The 15929-nt window shown below is 38.0% G+C and overlaps 1 protein-coding gene across 1 annotated transcript in view; it reads left to right on the top strand.

The window, feature by feature from the left end:
• Positions 1 to 15929, top strand: part of CPEB2 (cytoplasmic polyadenylation element binding protein 2) — a 78677-nt gene that overhangs the window by 1745 nt on the left and 61003 nt on the right. Inside the window, exons 2-4 of the mRNA XM_023742797.1 lie at positions 1 to 210; positions 3433 to 3714; positions 11606 to 11696. Of these exons, the coding sequence (XP_023598565.1) occupies positions 1 to 210; positions 3433 to 3714; positions 11606 to 11696 (583 nt within the window). The remainder of the gene's footprint in view (positions 211 to 3432; positions 3715 to 11605; positions 11697 to 15929) is intronic.

Here is a 15929-nt window from a genome sequence, read left to right as displayed (position 1 = left end):
GGCGGCGGCGGCGGCTTCGGCGGCCCCTTCTCTGCGGCCGCGGTGCCCCCGCCGCCCGCCATGAATTTACCTCAGCAGCAGCCCCCGCCGTCCGCGGCGCCGCAGCAGCCGCAGAGCCGAAGGTCGCCCGTCAGCCCGCAGCTCCAGCAGCAGCACCAGGCGGCGGCAGCCGCCTTTCTGCAGCAGAGGAACTCCTACAACCACCACCAGGTAGGCAGCGGTCGGGCCGCTCGGCCGAGAGACGCGGGCGGGGCGGCGGGCAGCCTCCGGCCCTGCTCTCTCGAGCCGCGCGCGGGTGCCCCCAGAGAGGAAGCGACGACGGTCGCTCCTCCAAGTGAAGGTGGGGTCAGGAGGGTGGAAAACGGCGACGGGACACGACCCCGGCGGGGCGGGGGGCGAGCGGTCGGCGCGGGCACTGGCCACCGTGGGCTGCGAAGGCTCCGGAGCCGGGGTCGCTCTGGCCGCCGCCGCCGGACGGGCGCCCAGTCGAACGCCCTGGACGGCGATGGGGGCAGGGGCGGACGGCGTCGGTCCGCAGGTGGGTGGGCGGGCGCGGCGTCTCTCCAGTCCCTCGGAGCGGGCGTCCTCGCTAACTCAAGGCCCCGCCGGCGATCTCCGGGCTGGGGGTCCGCGGTTCTTGGATTCCGAGCCCCGGACCTCGGGAGGCGCGGCGGACTGGGGACGGCGGGGCTGGCGGTCCTGATGGCAGGAGCCGAGGAGCGGCCATGGGAAGCGAACTCGGGCGGGAGGAAAATGATGGCCGGAGACAGTGGGTCTCGGAGCCCGTGACTCTACTCGGCGGCCAATGGGGACAGGTGGAGAGGCTGTTTTTCTTTCGAGTTTGTTTCGTTCTTAATTGGCCGGCGAGAGACCTCGCCTCGGAGGCCGGAGCCGGCGGCGAGTGGGTCCGCTTCCCAACGCCGGTTCCGTCCGGTCACCCTGCCAGCAGCGCCGCTCCGTCGGCTGGAGACCGCGCGCCTTGCGGTGGGGTCGGTGCGAGCCGGCAGCGCCCTGGCCGACCTGCCTCGTCACGGGGCCGCGTCCTTTGAGAGCTGTCAATGAGCTGACTTTAAACCAGAAAATGTTAGTGACAGTTCAGCTGGTGAAAACGGAGATCCTGCGCGATTGTGTGTGTCGGGGAGCGGGGGTATTTTGTGGATTTTACAAAAGCAGTTAAAACTAATCTTGAATGTGGCATTCATGTGTTATCTTGAAGAGACTAATATATCTTTTTGACCTTAAGTTTTCTCATGAATTTTGAGGTGTGTAATAGTTAAGGTGTGGGCTACTAACGGAAAGGTTGGCAGTTTGAACCCACCCAGCGGGCTCCACGGGAGAAAGACCTGGCAATCTGCTCTCGTAAAGATTACAGCCAAGGAAACCCTATGGGAGCAGTTCTACTCTGTCATATAGGGTCGTTATGAGTCAAAAATTGATTCCATGGCACCTTACAACAACATATTTTAAGTGGATAATGTGATTATGAAACGACATAAGACAAATTTTTGTTTATTCGGGGTCTTTCTGATTGAAGATCATCTTGCTATCCCCTTCAATTCTTGTGTGGCTGCTCGGTTGGTTAATTGACACTGAAGGAGTGTTTTTAATCTAGTCAGCGTTTACTATAGGGATCCTTCTATTTAAGGCCTTTTTCTATGCTTGGGGTAGTATGCTTGGGGTAATGTGGTTAAGGATTGACAGAGGGGAAAAATTTGACCTTAATCAGTGTTTACTTACATAGGTTTTTCCATTGACCGGTTAAAGTTCTAAAGGGTTAACTTTTTTAAAAGGTGGTACTATCAGTCTAAATTAAATTAACCAAAGTAACAATTAACAGCTTTTGTTGAATGACTGGTTTCTTACTGAGAAAGAAGAGTGTGTCTTATGAGGAATAAAAATATCAAATTTGGAAATAATAGTCTACTTTTCCATGATTTACATAATTTTGAGCAACATACTAGGTATTCTTTGTGTTTCAGTATCTTCATTTTTCAAAGTTGAAACTAGCTACAGAAAATTGTAGGTTTTTTATTATTATTAAAGTCACAATGTGTAGAGTGTTAGAAGAACATATATCATGACCCATATTTTAACTATTACCTGCTTTTGCTCAAAAGGTGGGTCTTATAATGGAGTGTAAGTGGTCACACAGCTTTCATATGGAATTTTAGATAACTGGAAGAGAACTTTGAATACTGAATCTAATTAAGTCAGGAAAGTAAGGCCCTCAAGAATGAAGTGATTTGTCCCAGTTCCTTTAATTATCAACTATGTGGAGAAGAAAAAGGTAGTATATAGTCATAATTATATTACGTGTACAAGTTTGAAAATAGGTACTATAGGTCACATATTTAAAAATGTGTCTTGTAAGAAACATGATTTGACTTTTAGAGTGCTGTGTTTATTGATTTATAGTAACTGCATGCTCCATGCTTCCTTTTGCTAAACCTCAGACCAAGTTATTAAAATATAAAACTTTAATTATACAGCTTATTCAGAGTAGAATAGCTGGCAATTAATACTTTAAAAAAAAGTCTGTAATTACAGCCTTTTGGTGGATTTTCCATTCTTTGAACACTTTTCTTACCATAGGTTCTAAGTTGAAATATAATTTATTTTTGAAAGTGAATGAACTAAATGGCGACTTAAATTATCAAGATCTCCACTAGAATAATCGAAACATGTAGTTGTTTACTGTTCGGAGATCTCAGTGGATCCACTTAGGGGTAACATCAGATAATTGTTTAATAGTACATAGATAATTAAGTGAAATAAAAATGAACATTTTACAAGCATCTACACTGAAACTAGAATGAAATACTTTAAAAGTTCTAAATGGCATATTTTCTATCTTGTTCCGTATTCTAAAAGGCATTTCTAATTCATGCAACAGAGTAACACCAAGCATTATCAGTATTCAGTTTTGTAGTGGTACGCTGTGTTTTGGAATCAAAAGTCTTAGTATTTAACTCATATGGCTGGGAAATGTTAATTCATAAAAACCATATATTTAGTCTTGTGTCTAGCAGAATATGTCTAAGATCACCATGCAGTTTTTATCTTTAACAATCTTTAAAGTTAATCAGTTTAAAAGTATATACTTTTTTCCATACTTACGTATATACAGTTCCCCCACCCCAGGGAAAAAAAAAGTGACTTTTATTTTAGCAATTGCTACAAAATATCTGCTTGATACATTATAATTTGTGGCTGCAAGATGGTAAAAAATTTACTAATAGCACTGAATAAATGTTTTCCATCTAGCAAGATCATAAGCTTATTACTATTTGTAAACTAGTCAAGCTATATCTTGTTACCTTTATATAGCTGACTTATTTAAAGTCATATCAATTCTTAGTTCATATCTAATTGGATTTGAATTAAAAACACTTGAAATGCCTATACTTTAATAAATAGATGTGTTTTCTCCAGCCTCTTCTGAAACAATCTCCTTGGAGCAACCATCAGAGCAGTGGCTGGGGCACTGGAAGTATGTCCTGGGGAGCAATGCATGGCAGAGATCATCGTAGAACTGGGAACATGGGGATTCCAGGAACTATGAATCAGATATCTCCATTGAAGAAACCATTTTCTGGTAATGTCATAGCACCACCGAAATTTACTCGCTCTACTCCATCACTGACTCCAAAATCTTGGATTGAAGATAATGTGTTCAGAACAGACAACAATAGTAATACACTCTTACCCTTACAGGTAAGAATGGTATGTAAATGACTATTTCTAATGTTAATCTTTCAAAATAGAAAGTTGGGTGGTAGGAGTATTAGTATCGTAAAATTACCATTAAAGAAATGAAGTTCTAGTTTTTAAGCATAGAATTTAATTATCAAAGGGTGTAATCGAGCATGTAAAAATATTCTCTAAACCCACAATAAGCGTCATAACTGTAGAAAAACATGCTGTGTTTCTTAATATATAGTGCATCTTTTAATTGGCAGCTTCTTAAGAATTTAATTTATTCATCTTCTGTAGGCCACCAGGATGCATTTCTCCTATAATATAGCTAAACTAAAAAGTGCCATAACTGTAATTGTGCATAGATTTGACTATGATGAGTTATACGTATATTAGAATATAGTACTCAGTATAGCTGTGATGGTGGCAAAATAGTATCAGGACTTTACATCAAATTAGTGTTTGTCTTCACTGGTTCAGTGACTATCTTTTTCTGAATGTGGCCTTAATACTTACATTGCTAAGACATTTTTTTCAGGCCTTTTATATGTTGTTGATATTACAGGTTAGTTAAATTTCCTGATAGCTGTTTCAAATGAGGTTGTTGTTTTTTTTTTTTCTTTTTTTTTTTGGCTCTAAAACCAGAACAAAGATACCAGATAGAAAGAACTTTGGATTTTTTTGTTTTGTTTTCTCTCTCTCTCTTTCTTTTTTTTTTTTTTTCGTGGGTGGGTATGGGGAAGAGAACTGCTCCTTTCTGATGTTAACTTCTATGCTATTGAAGGTGAGATCTAGTTTGCAGTTGCCAGCTTGGGGCTCAGATTCACTCCAAGATAGTTGGTGCACTGCAGCCGGAACATCCAGAATAGACCAGGTAGGCTGCAAAGTGTATGTTTTTCAGGATTTTGGCTAGGAGTTTAGTATTTATATTATGAATAGGATTTATTATTTACTCTCCAACTATGCCTATTTAAGCATATGTCAGAGGACATTAAAGCCATTTGTTTTTTAATGGTCACTTGTTTTAACTACTTAGTACAAAATGCTTCATTTTCAAATTTAAAAGTAATTTGTAATCATTTTATATTTACAAAACATAATAAATTTGTTTTTAGAAAAGGGAATTAATAAAACTTGGGGTCATAAGAGCACCTGACTTTAAACATCAGTTGAGCTGAACAGATTTTATCTCCTTTTAGAATTAATTGCAATTAGGTACAAAATCGTATGTCTAATTAACATGCAACCTTACATTTCATCAACATTTTTCAGAAGTTTCACAGTAAATCTTTGTCATGAAATCTGCTGCATTTGTCCTAAGATATTTCTAGTAAAGCCCTGTCTTAGTTTTCTCACCTTTATAAACAACTTTAGTGTTTACTTCATTCTAAATTTTATTATTTTTCTTTTATTGTCTTCTTCCAAATAATCAGTTTTCTGTGGAGTAACTCTGAGTCAAAAAACTGAGGGTCAGTCTTAACCAAATTACCTTCAGTCCCTAGGTGGTTACAAAATACTAACTTCCAGCAGACTGAATTTAAGTAGTATGCTGGTACATGGTGATAAAGATGATTACAGAACAGATAGAAAACTCATTCCTTGCGTATGAGGATTCTTTCTTACAGAGTCCAAGTTTGAAAGAGCATGGACTTGACATTTTGGAAGTCCACTGAATAGAGCTATGTTATCCTTAGCTAAAGCTCTTCCTTAGTTAATTTATCAAATGAGATGATTTTACAAACACGGACTGTATAAGCAAATGAATAATACATTCCTAAGTAGATTGTAATGTAGAGGGTTAGCACTAACTTGAATGATCACCACAAGCAGCTATTTTAGACAAGTTCTACCTATTTACCAAAGCAGACATGTCAGGATCTCTCCTTAGAAATACTGGTTACCTTGTATAATTTGCAATTTATTTTCTTGTTAATGTAAGTTGGCTCTCTATTTCTACTCTCTTCTCCACTCTGGCTCAGTTAGGCCATATTAGTGACATTTTTATGATAGCACTATTATGTTGCTCAAAACGAATACATAAATACCTAGGAAATGGTATGTTAGAAGAGGAAAATTATAATTATTTTGAAGATGTCAAGGACATGGTTTTAGAGAGGAAGTGAAATGATTATTCTAAGAGTATGTGCAGGAAGAAACAATCAAGTACATATATGAGAGAGAGAAATATCTATGGAGAAGAAAAAAGGCAGATTAATTGGCATAAAGGGGTCCATGGGTGGGGGTGGGGTTGTGGATATTGAGAAATTAAGTTATTGAGATGATTTCAGTTGCTGGAGGGGGCCCATGGGACAAAGACTTCAGTCCTCCCATTCTAACTTCAGCCAGAGCCACTTTGCTTTTACCTGCTTTATAACCTGGGGTTTTAGGCAGATTTATTTTAGGAAAAAGGATTTTGGTGCTTAAAGGTATATGTATAGACATATACATACATAATATCTGTATGTCCAAGGGTGGCGCAAATGGTTAAGTGCTCGACTACTAGCTGAAAGATTGGCAGTTTGAATCCACCCCCAGGTGCCTAGGAAGATAGGCCTGGTGATCTGTTTCTGAAATGTCACAGCTTTGAAAACCCTATGGAGTACAGTCTACTCTGCAACACATGGTGGTAGCTATGAGTTAGAATCTACTCCATGGTAACCGGCAACAACATAGGTACTCATTTATGTGTACCCACACATACATATAAACTTTTTTTTTTTTTCCAATTGTTGAGATATTGGCATTCCCTCTGGACTCTTGGGCAGAGGTGCAATGTGACAGAGTTGAAGACAGTGGTGAAAGAGATAGTTGAAAGTGACATGAACTAGAAGGAAAGGTGATCTGAGACCTTGATCCTCTTCCTTGTCCTTTCACAATCTTGATGACATTGGATGAGATAGTTTATGGGCTTCCATCTTATGGGTCATCATTTCCTTATTTCCTTATCTATAAGAAGAGAACTAGGTCATCTAAGGTTTTTTAAGCCAGCTTTTATACTTTACCTGGTCTGTTTTTTTTCCTTCTCTGCTCCACCCCCAGCCCCCACTTATTGTTAGAATGCAAGGGTCTTGATTTCTTGGGGTGAAGGTGTTGGACAGTGGTCCGAGGTAGTGTATGATCTTCCAACTGGTCTTAAAAGCACCCTAAGGGTGGTCATTATAAATAATTTGTTCTGTGTTTCCATCTTTCCATAAAAGGTTGAGGTATTTGAAGCTGAGGTTCTTAAAAATACAGCAGCAACTACAAACTGGGATTGGTATCTTAAACTGTTGGGTAGTTCTTCACTATCTGACAAAATTAAAATTATAGACAGTACTTCACCTCTCAAATATCTGGGTATATTATTTTCCTTTCTACTTTTTTTTTAAATCATATAAAAACATTTGAATACTAATAAATTGTAGTTAAATACATTATTTAAAAACACTTAATTTTTTGTGTCTTTTAGTTTCAAACTGATTAGGCCTAAAAAAATACTAACTTCTAGAACTAAAGTCTTAATCTTATACCTGGATACTTTAGGCCTTCCTGTGGCAAGATGGGAAAGATATAGTCTGGTAGGTTGGTTTTATTTCAATTGTATATAAGATTTTGTGGATTGGCATTTCTTTATTTTAAATAAGCTATCTTTTTAATGAACCTTAAATCTGTTGCCATCGAGTCAATTAAAGCTTCAGATTTAAAACTTTGTAAAAACACAAGTGTAAATTGTTGTGCATATTTCTGACTTAAAATAACTAAGATATCTCTCTTAATCTCTTTAAGGCTGAGAATTATCCTACTTTAAAACACTGCTAGCTAGTTACCCTTGTAAGAAATCATACTTGAAAGTATGAATTCTAATTTAACCTTAAAATGGAATTTTCAATTAGATACACTATATTTATTCATTGATACTTGAATATTTTAAATCAAAGAGTAAATACACTAGTAGCTGAGGTTATTATTACTTACAAGTTTACACATGGCGCAGCAGTTCCCTGTAAACAAAGCAGTGTCAAGCATTTAGAACTGTAATACAGTGTGTAAAGCTGTGTAAGATACATGTTGGCCTGTCTTCTAGCAGTGAGATTATCAATATATTGAATTTCAGATTCTTGCTCTTACAGATGTTCTGCATACAGTGCTTGAGAATGTCACATAAACTACTTTGAATTATTTGAAACTGTTTTTCTCTAATCTTTAATCTCCAAGCTGTTGTGATACTTTTTATGATAAATGATAATTTATGCAGCTCCCTTATAAAAACAACTTACTCGAAGTCTTTATTCACCTTGCACAAAAAGCAAACCAACTCCACTTTTTCATCTAATAAAGCATTCCTTAAATTGTGGTTCTTAGGCCAGATGAGGAAACCCTGGTGGCATAGTGGTTAAGAGCTATGGCTGCTAACCTAAAGGTCAGCAGTTCGAATCCACCAGTGGCTCCTTGGAAACCGTTTGGGGCAGTTCTCCTCTGTCCTGTAGGGTTGCTATGAGTCGGAATTGACTCAATGGCAAGGGGTTTGGTTTTTTTTTTTTTGGTTTAGGCTAGATGAACTTCAGGGACATTGGTAGGCGTCAGACTGTTAGAGCTACTGAGAAGAGAGAATGAACTCTTTTAAACGTGTAGGTAGTAGATGCTTTTTGTTTTATGTTTCCTATCCTGTATTCAGAGCCTTGATGGCACAGTGGTTAAGAGCGCAGCTGCTAAACAAAAGGTTGGCAGTTCAAATACACCAGCGGCTCCTTGGAAACCCTGTGGGGGCAGTTCTGCTGTGTCGTGTGGGGTTGCTATGAGTCAGAATCAACTCATTGGCCATGGGTTTGGTTTTTTTTTTTTTGTTTGTTTTTATCCTGTGTTCAGTTCTCATGCTTGTTACATTCTTACCTCAGGTATTCTTGCCTTTTCATTTGCTTTGGGTATGGAATAGCTTTGGCCCTTTTTGGGCTTTCTTTTTTTAATGAATTTTTTTTTTTTTTAAATCTTCAGAATGACTGTCACAGTGCTTTGTTCAGGTTCAGAAATAAGGAATTTCAAGAAATACATGTGCATTGTGTATATTAGTATTTTAATTACCCTTGGAATGCATGGGGGAAGCCTTTGAGAAGCTGAGACTAGTTGGAAGAATAAGGGGTATACATGTGGAACAACTAGAGAATGATGCAAGAAAGTGTGAGATTAAGTGCTACATTTTGTAACAAAGCAAAGTAGCACATCTGCTGCTGTTTCAACATGGTGCAATAACTAATCAGGAAAGTGTGATCAGTATTTACTTAACTTTTGTGACAATATTAGCACAACTTTGTTCTCTATTTTAAAGTAAAAATTGGAGAACTGAACACAAACATTGACAACATAGCAAAAGCTGATCTTTCTGCTTAGGCAGAATACGTGCTCAAGTATCTGTTATATCTGTAAATACGAGAACGTAGAACCCACCTTCTTTTTCTTTGAGAGAACGCTTCATTTTCAAGAGGAAAAAGCTCTGCCTGACCACTTCTTTTGAAATACAATAGAATTTTGAATATGTCAAAGACAAAAATAATAATATTCTATCAGAAAGTTCCCTTTTAATTGAGTTCCTTTTGTTGTACGAATTCTAATAGTATGCATTGACCTTCTTAATTATTTTTTAGCATTTATAATCTGTTCTCTTAGGTCAGCCTCTTCAAGATTAGGATTATTTTGTTCTTTCCTGTGTCTTTCAACCTTTCTAGGACTTTAGAGAAGCTGTCGTAAGTATTTGTGGCAAATGTCTGTGTTTAAGAAAAACAATAAAATAAGTACTAGAATATAAGAGGTTGTACTTTTCCTACTCATCTGTTTTGGTCATTTTTTGTCTGCTTTCTAATTGTGGGATTCTGTAATATCAGTCCTGAAAGCCCAGTTAGTTGATTCTGTACCAGATAGTTTTCATATTTTAAAATAGATTAAGGATAAACTGTTCCTCATACAGATTTTTATTTTTGTGAAATCACTTAGCTGTTTTGCAAGTTACGTTGCTATGGTTTTCCACATTTATTGGTATTAATCAGTATTAATGTGTTCATGACTACTTTAAAATTGTCTCAGGATTTCTGTTTAGTTTTTAAACCAATGGCAGTTTGCATGACCACTACCTGTCTGTCGTACTGTGGTGGCTTGCTTATTGGCTGTGATGCTGGAAGCTATACCACTGGTGTTGCAAATACCATCAGGGTCACCTGTGGTGGATAGGTTTCAGTGGAGTTTCCAGACTAAAACAGACCAGTAAGAAGAACCTGGCAATCTCCTTCCAAAAATTTAGCCACTGAAGGTTGTTTAGTTTATAATACTGAATCTGCTCCTCTAGCTTTAAAGAGGTTACAACCCTTATTTAAACATTAAAATAGAGTAAATAAATGAATATATAATTAGGAAAGCTTCTTACATTTTTGTTTAGCTTTAAAAGGACTGGTTCTGACTGTTCTCTGGATTGTGGACCCCTTTGAGAAACTGCTGAAAGTTATAAACTTCTTCTTCAGGAAAAAAAAAGTACTGTATACATACATGTACAGAATGTTGCATATAATCTCGGAGAATTCAGAGCCCCTCTTGAAGCTCATGGACCCCAGGTTAAGAATCCCCCGCTCTGAATTGCCTAATTCTGATTTCTGTGGGGACTTTTTTCCACACTTTTATTTCTTAGTCTAACCTTCTCTTTTTCCTGTTTAATCATTTTTTGAGAGTTTAAAATGGCATGCCCTGCCTTCCCCATATTCACTTGCACAAACACAAATACACACATACACTTGAATGGGTAGGGGTTGACATGGAAGGATTTTGGGGAAAGACTCCCAGGTGATGTGGGGGACGTTGCCTAGAGCTTGCTGGGGTTGTTCCCCATATATATTTGTTCATGTATAATGGGTATGTATTAATCAGAATAGAATACAGTGTAAATTCATGAGCATTAAAGAATCAAATTCCTTTCTTCTAGTAAGCAAGCTGGTGGCGCAATGGTTAAGAGCTCGACTGCTAACCAAAAGGTCTGCAGTTTGAATCCACCATCCACTCCTTGGAAACTCTATGGGGCAGTTCTACTCTGTCCCATAGAGTCGCTGTGAGTCGGAATTGACTCATTGACAACAGGTTTGTTTTTTGTAAATAAGCAAGCTGGGCGATTTAACATTCAGCAAACATGAGTCCTGACTGCACAAAAGATACCAACTTTGTCCTACTTTGAAGTAGGAAATTTAGTGAGATGAGGATACTTTACCCTGTCCTCTTTCATCTGCCCTTTTTTTTTTTTTTCTGGAGAGAGGAGAGGGAGGGCCTAGAAATGCAGAAATCAATAGATGAGCACTTGAAGAGTGACATTTAAATATAAATATTCTAGGAATTGGTCTTTGGGTCTGATATTAGTATTTCATGCTTTTGATTTTTATTTATTAGATGTCTGTGTATTCATTATTATGAAAATCTATTCAGACACCAAGTCAAACAATGTAAAATGTTTGATAGATGTTTAAAGTATGGTGCAATATGGAATTAAGTTCTTTTCCCAAAAATATTTATTTTTCAAGTGTCAATGTTTGTCTTTCTAGATAAATGAGACAAATTTACACATTAAATAAACAACTGAAGGTACTTTCTATATGTATAACATTTTTGGAATGCTTGTAAGCTGAGAATGATAAAACAATAGAAATTAATTTACTGTATTGCATTAATATTACCAGTGAAATTAGATCACTCTTGATATAAGATTTTAGAGATAAATATATTGAATATATAGCTCATGAGATCCTGAGTTAACTAGCATTGCCTTGGGATGCAAACTGATTAATAGTAATGTATTAATCAGATGTTCTAGTCATCTTATGTAAGAGAATTTAGATATTTTTATAATGACTTTTTGAAAAAGTTGCAGAGATTATATTGAGAGACTTATTTTTTTCTCTTTCAGGATCGAAGTAGAATGTATGACAGTTTGAATATGCACTCTTTGGAAAATTCCCTTATTGATATTATGAGAGCAGAGCATGATCCTCTTAAGGGTAGGTGACTTTTTTTTTTTTTTAATTTTATTATCCATCCGTTTGCTTATTTTAACAGTTTTTATATGAAAATGAGCACTGTGTAGCCCCTATGACATCTCTAAGGAGCCCGTGTGGTACAAACAGTTAAATCATTGGCTGCTAACCGAAAAGTTGGTGGTTCAAACCCACCTAACAGCTCCGTGGGAGAAAGACCTGGCGATCTGCTTTCATAAAGATTACAGCCAAGAAAACTCTATGGGACAATTCTACTCTGTCTTGTGGCGTCACTGTGAGTCAGAGTAGACACACCAGCACTTAACATTACATCAATAATGTATTAAAAATTTGTTAATAAGATCTTTTTTTTTGTGAAATGTACTTTTTTCTTTGTAGCTTATATTTATGCCAACTTACCATATACAGAAAAAAATGTAAACCCAAACTGCTTAAAATTTGAGAAAAAGCTACTCTTTAGAGATCATACTCTACATTTCACCAAAGGATGAAAAAGATCTAAAAGTATATTATAGTCACTTTTCTAGAATTCCATCAAATACAAAAATATATTTTAAAAAATTCTTGGAATACTTAACATTCACAATTTGTAGTGATTCAAACCTGGAATCATGTTAACCTCCTTCCCTATTTTTCTTTTAATGACAGAGACTTTTGAAAGGGATTATTTTATAGTAGCTTCTCTGAGGTGGAGAATAGTTCTTCATAAAAGTTGGGTAAATTAGGAAAAACAATCAGCCCACTGATCTTACATAGCAGCCTTCACTGTTGTTAATAGAGTCTGAAAATAATTTCATTAACATACTTGCGTTCATTTGTCTGTACATGTTCTGTGTATAAATGAAAAAAAAAGTTGCTAATTTACATTTCTTTATACAATATATCTCATTGCCTTTTATATTAACAGTGAAAATCTCTGGTAAACTGTGTGAACTGGAGTGCTGAGAGATCATATTAGTTATCTATTGCTGCATAACAAATTACCCCAAAACTTAGCAGCTTGCAACAACAATAGACATTATTATCTCACACAGTTTCTGTGGGCCAGGAATTTGGGAGCAGCCTAAATGGTTTGTTCTAGCTCAGGATCTCTCAATGAATCAGAACCATGGATTACTTTACAAAATTTAGCCTTCAAAACTCTAGAACTTCAGTGTTGGCGGCAAGGTGGTGGCACAGGGCTAAACTGATAAAACTAATCAGATTTCTAACCATTTATATTTTTGCATTTTGCTTGTAAGGGAGTTTCTTGTCTTTCTAATTCCTTGATTTTAAGGAGCTTTAGAAGCTCATGGGAACATTAGTGATTGTTGATGATGTATGCCAGTGATAATACAAACTAAAAAGTTATACTCCCCCCCCCGCCCACTTTTTGTTTGCTTCTTAACCAAAATCCAGTCAAGTATTTTGAATACCTGTATATTGAGGTCTTGTTGTTTTTCAGTGTTATACTGACAGTTCTTGTGGCACTCCTCTTGGTCCCACTGTTTAAGAGCAGAAGCCAACAGCTTGTGATTAAAAAGACTTTCACTTTTTTTCTCTCTCTGGCATCTCTAGAAAGAAAGCTCTTAGAAATCCTGGTACGCGATGAAGTCAATATTATTAACTGTTACCAGTGAATAATGAAAAGTATTTTATTGTTGTTTTCCCCACTCTTCTTTAAAAGTGGCCTTTTGAAGATCCTAGAGAAAATATTCTCTACTAGGCTATTCTCTCCGTTTTTCTTTTTCCTAGCCAGTGTTACAATAAAAGTGGAGGGAAACCTAGAGAGAGGACTTTGAAAAAGGAGATAGAAGCAACACAAACCTAAGATGAAATTAATAACCCAAAAAACCAAGTCAAAACAAAACATCTCATGTAAATTCAGAATTCATGTGTTAGAAAAAATGATCTTTGGCTATACCAAGGGACATGGAAAGGGGAAGAACGTGTCTGTCCCCACCCACCCCGGAGTCATCATGCTGACAGACCTCCGTTTCTAATTGGGGTACATTATGTTCCACAAGTATTATATCAAGGATTAAAAAGAGAAAAAAAATTGAGAACCCTTGTCTACAGAGTATACAGAAATATGACTGGTACTTTGCAGATTGCCATCATCTACCTATATAAAATTATCTTGATATCCAAATGCTGCCACATAAATTTTTTTCCTCCTTTTCTTATAAGCCCAGTTGCCTTCTGGGATATCAAAACTGTGTATCATCTTCCTCTCCCCACTCTGATCATTAAACTTTCTTTGGGCTGAACCCCAGTAGTATCTACTTAAGCAAAGGTGTGGCAAATGAAGAAACCAACCAGGGTTAACCCCTGAATTCCTTTCTCTTTTTCATTCCTGATCTTCAGGGCAGCACTTCAGCCTCCATTCCATCCCTTCTTTCCCATCTCCTAATCCCTTTAAGCCTCCTTTTGTCTGTTGGTTTGTCATACTGTGGTAGCTTATATGTGGTTATGGTACTAGAAGCTGTGCCACTGTTGTTTCAGATACCAGCAGGGTCACCCAAGGTGGACAGTTTTTAGCAGAGCTTCCAGACTAAGACAGACTAGGAGGAAAGGACTGTGATCTATTTCAAAAATTAGCCAGTGAAAACATGTGAATCAGAACACAACGTTGTCTGGCTCACTTGCTTTGGACATATCATCATGAGGTAGTAATTGCTAGAGGAGAACATTTGTTTGGCAAAGTAGAGGGCTAGTGAGGGTAAAGGGCTAGTGAACCCTCAGTGAGATGGATTGGAACAATAGCTGCAGTGTTGGACTCGAACATGCCAGTGGTTGTGAAGATGGCACAGGACTGATCAACATTTTGTTCTTTTGTACATAGGGTTGCCATGAGTCAGCGTCAACTTGATGGCAGCGAACAACAACAATCCATTTAAGAAACCCTGTCCTTTATTAATACAAGGAAATTCTTATTTCTTTCTTTTTCTAAAACCAAGATGAATCTTATTTTATCCTTTTTAAATATTAAAAACAAAAACAAAACGCAGCCATTTATTTTGTCTTCCATATGGGATCTAATGATCTGGCTTCCCTTAGAGCGAGTGATACAGCTCAAGGTGAATGAATGCCCCAATGTCTTTTGTGACTTAGCCTTAAAAGTCTCACATCATCGTTTCCACAATATTCTACTATGTACATAAGTCAGCCCTGCCCAATTTGGCAGGGGTTCTTCTACTCAAGTGATCTGAGTACTAGGAAGCAAGGATTAGTGAAGACCATTATGGAGATTGGGTACCACAGATGGAAAAGCAGAAGCTGTAAATTTGCATTTGGTTCTACTGTGAGTCTAAAGGAAAAGAGAAACTAGTCAAGCTAGTCAAGGTAAGAGTTAATGCCAGTAGAAAAAATATCAGTCAAGCATATCTCTGGAATCCAAAGGAGGTCAATAGCAAGTTAATAGCCTGACTGAGAACTGTTATTTAGTGATTATACTAACAGAAGCACAGTCCCATTCCCAGTCTTAGACCCCAAATACTTCACTACAGCTTATTTCCTCTTTCCCACCTCCCCAGCTTTCTTATAGGTCAGTAGGGAACCTTCATTGTGTAATATTAAGGTTTTTGTGGTCTGTTATAGCAGTTTGGGGGAGTCTTGTTGGAACTGTATAGGTATCAAGTGATCACACCTAATTAATGGAACTGTGAACGTACTTAATCCCATAAAGTGTGCCTACTTTTGTACCATACAGTATCTTAGACATTGGCTATACTTTGTGTAAAACATACATGGTATTTGCCCCCCTAGAATGTATAACCAGCCTCCTGGGGAAAGACAGACCATACACAAACGATATACATATAATTACAGAGTGTTAGGAATACTTTGAGGGCTGTGGTGGTTCAGTGGTAGCATTCTCACCTTCCATGCAGGAGACCTGTATTCGATTTCCAGCCAGTGGATCTCATGCGTAACCACCACCCAGTTGTGAGTGGAGGCTTGCATGTTGCTATGAGGCTGAACAGGACCTGAAAAGAAGACCAGCTTGTTTTGGGCTACCTCTGCTGATTGGGTGTAGCACTGCCAGTCAGCACTATAGAGTGTGGGGCTGCCTTTTACTCTGGATCATGAATACTAACTCACTCTTTGATGTTTTCCTTAGTCTTATTGGCACTGGCCAGTATGTTTTAATTATTTGGCAATGACTTCACTCCATTAATGCCCTATTTTTTGATGACTGTCTTGATTCTTAGCAAATATTTTGCTTTGAAAAGGAAGAACAAACATTCTTTTAAT

This window comes from Trichechus manatus, unplaced genomic scaffold, assembly GCF_000243295.1.
Source record: "Trichechus manatus latirostris isolate Lorelei unplaced genomic scaffold, TriManLat1.0 scaffold00218, whole genome shotgun sequence".
NCBI classification, from domain to species: domain Eukaryota; kingdom Metazoa; phylum Chordata; class Mammalia; order Sirenia; family Trichechidae; genus Trichechus; species Trichechus manatus.
Note: the sequence above shows the minus strand (reverse complement) of the source record. Positions and strands in the feature narration are given on the sequence as shown.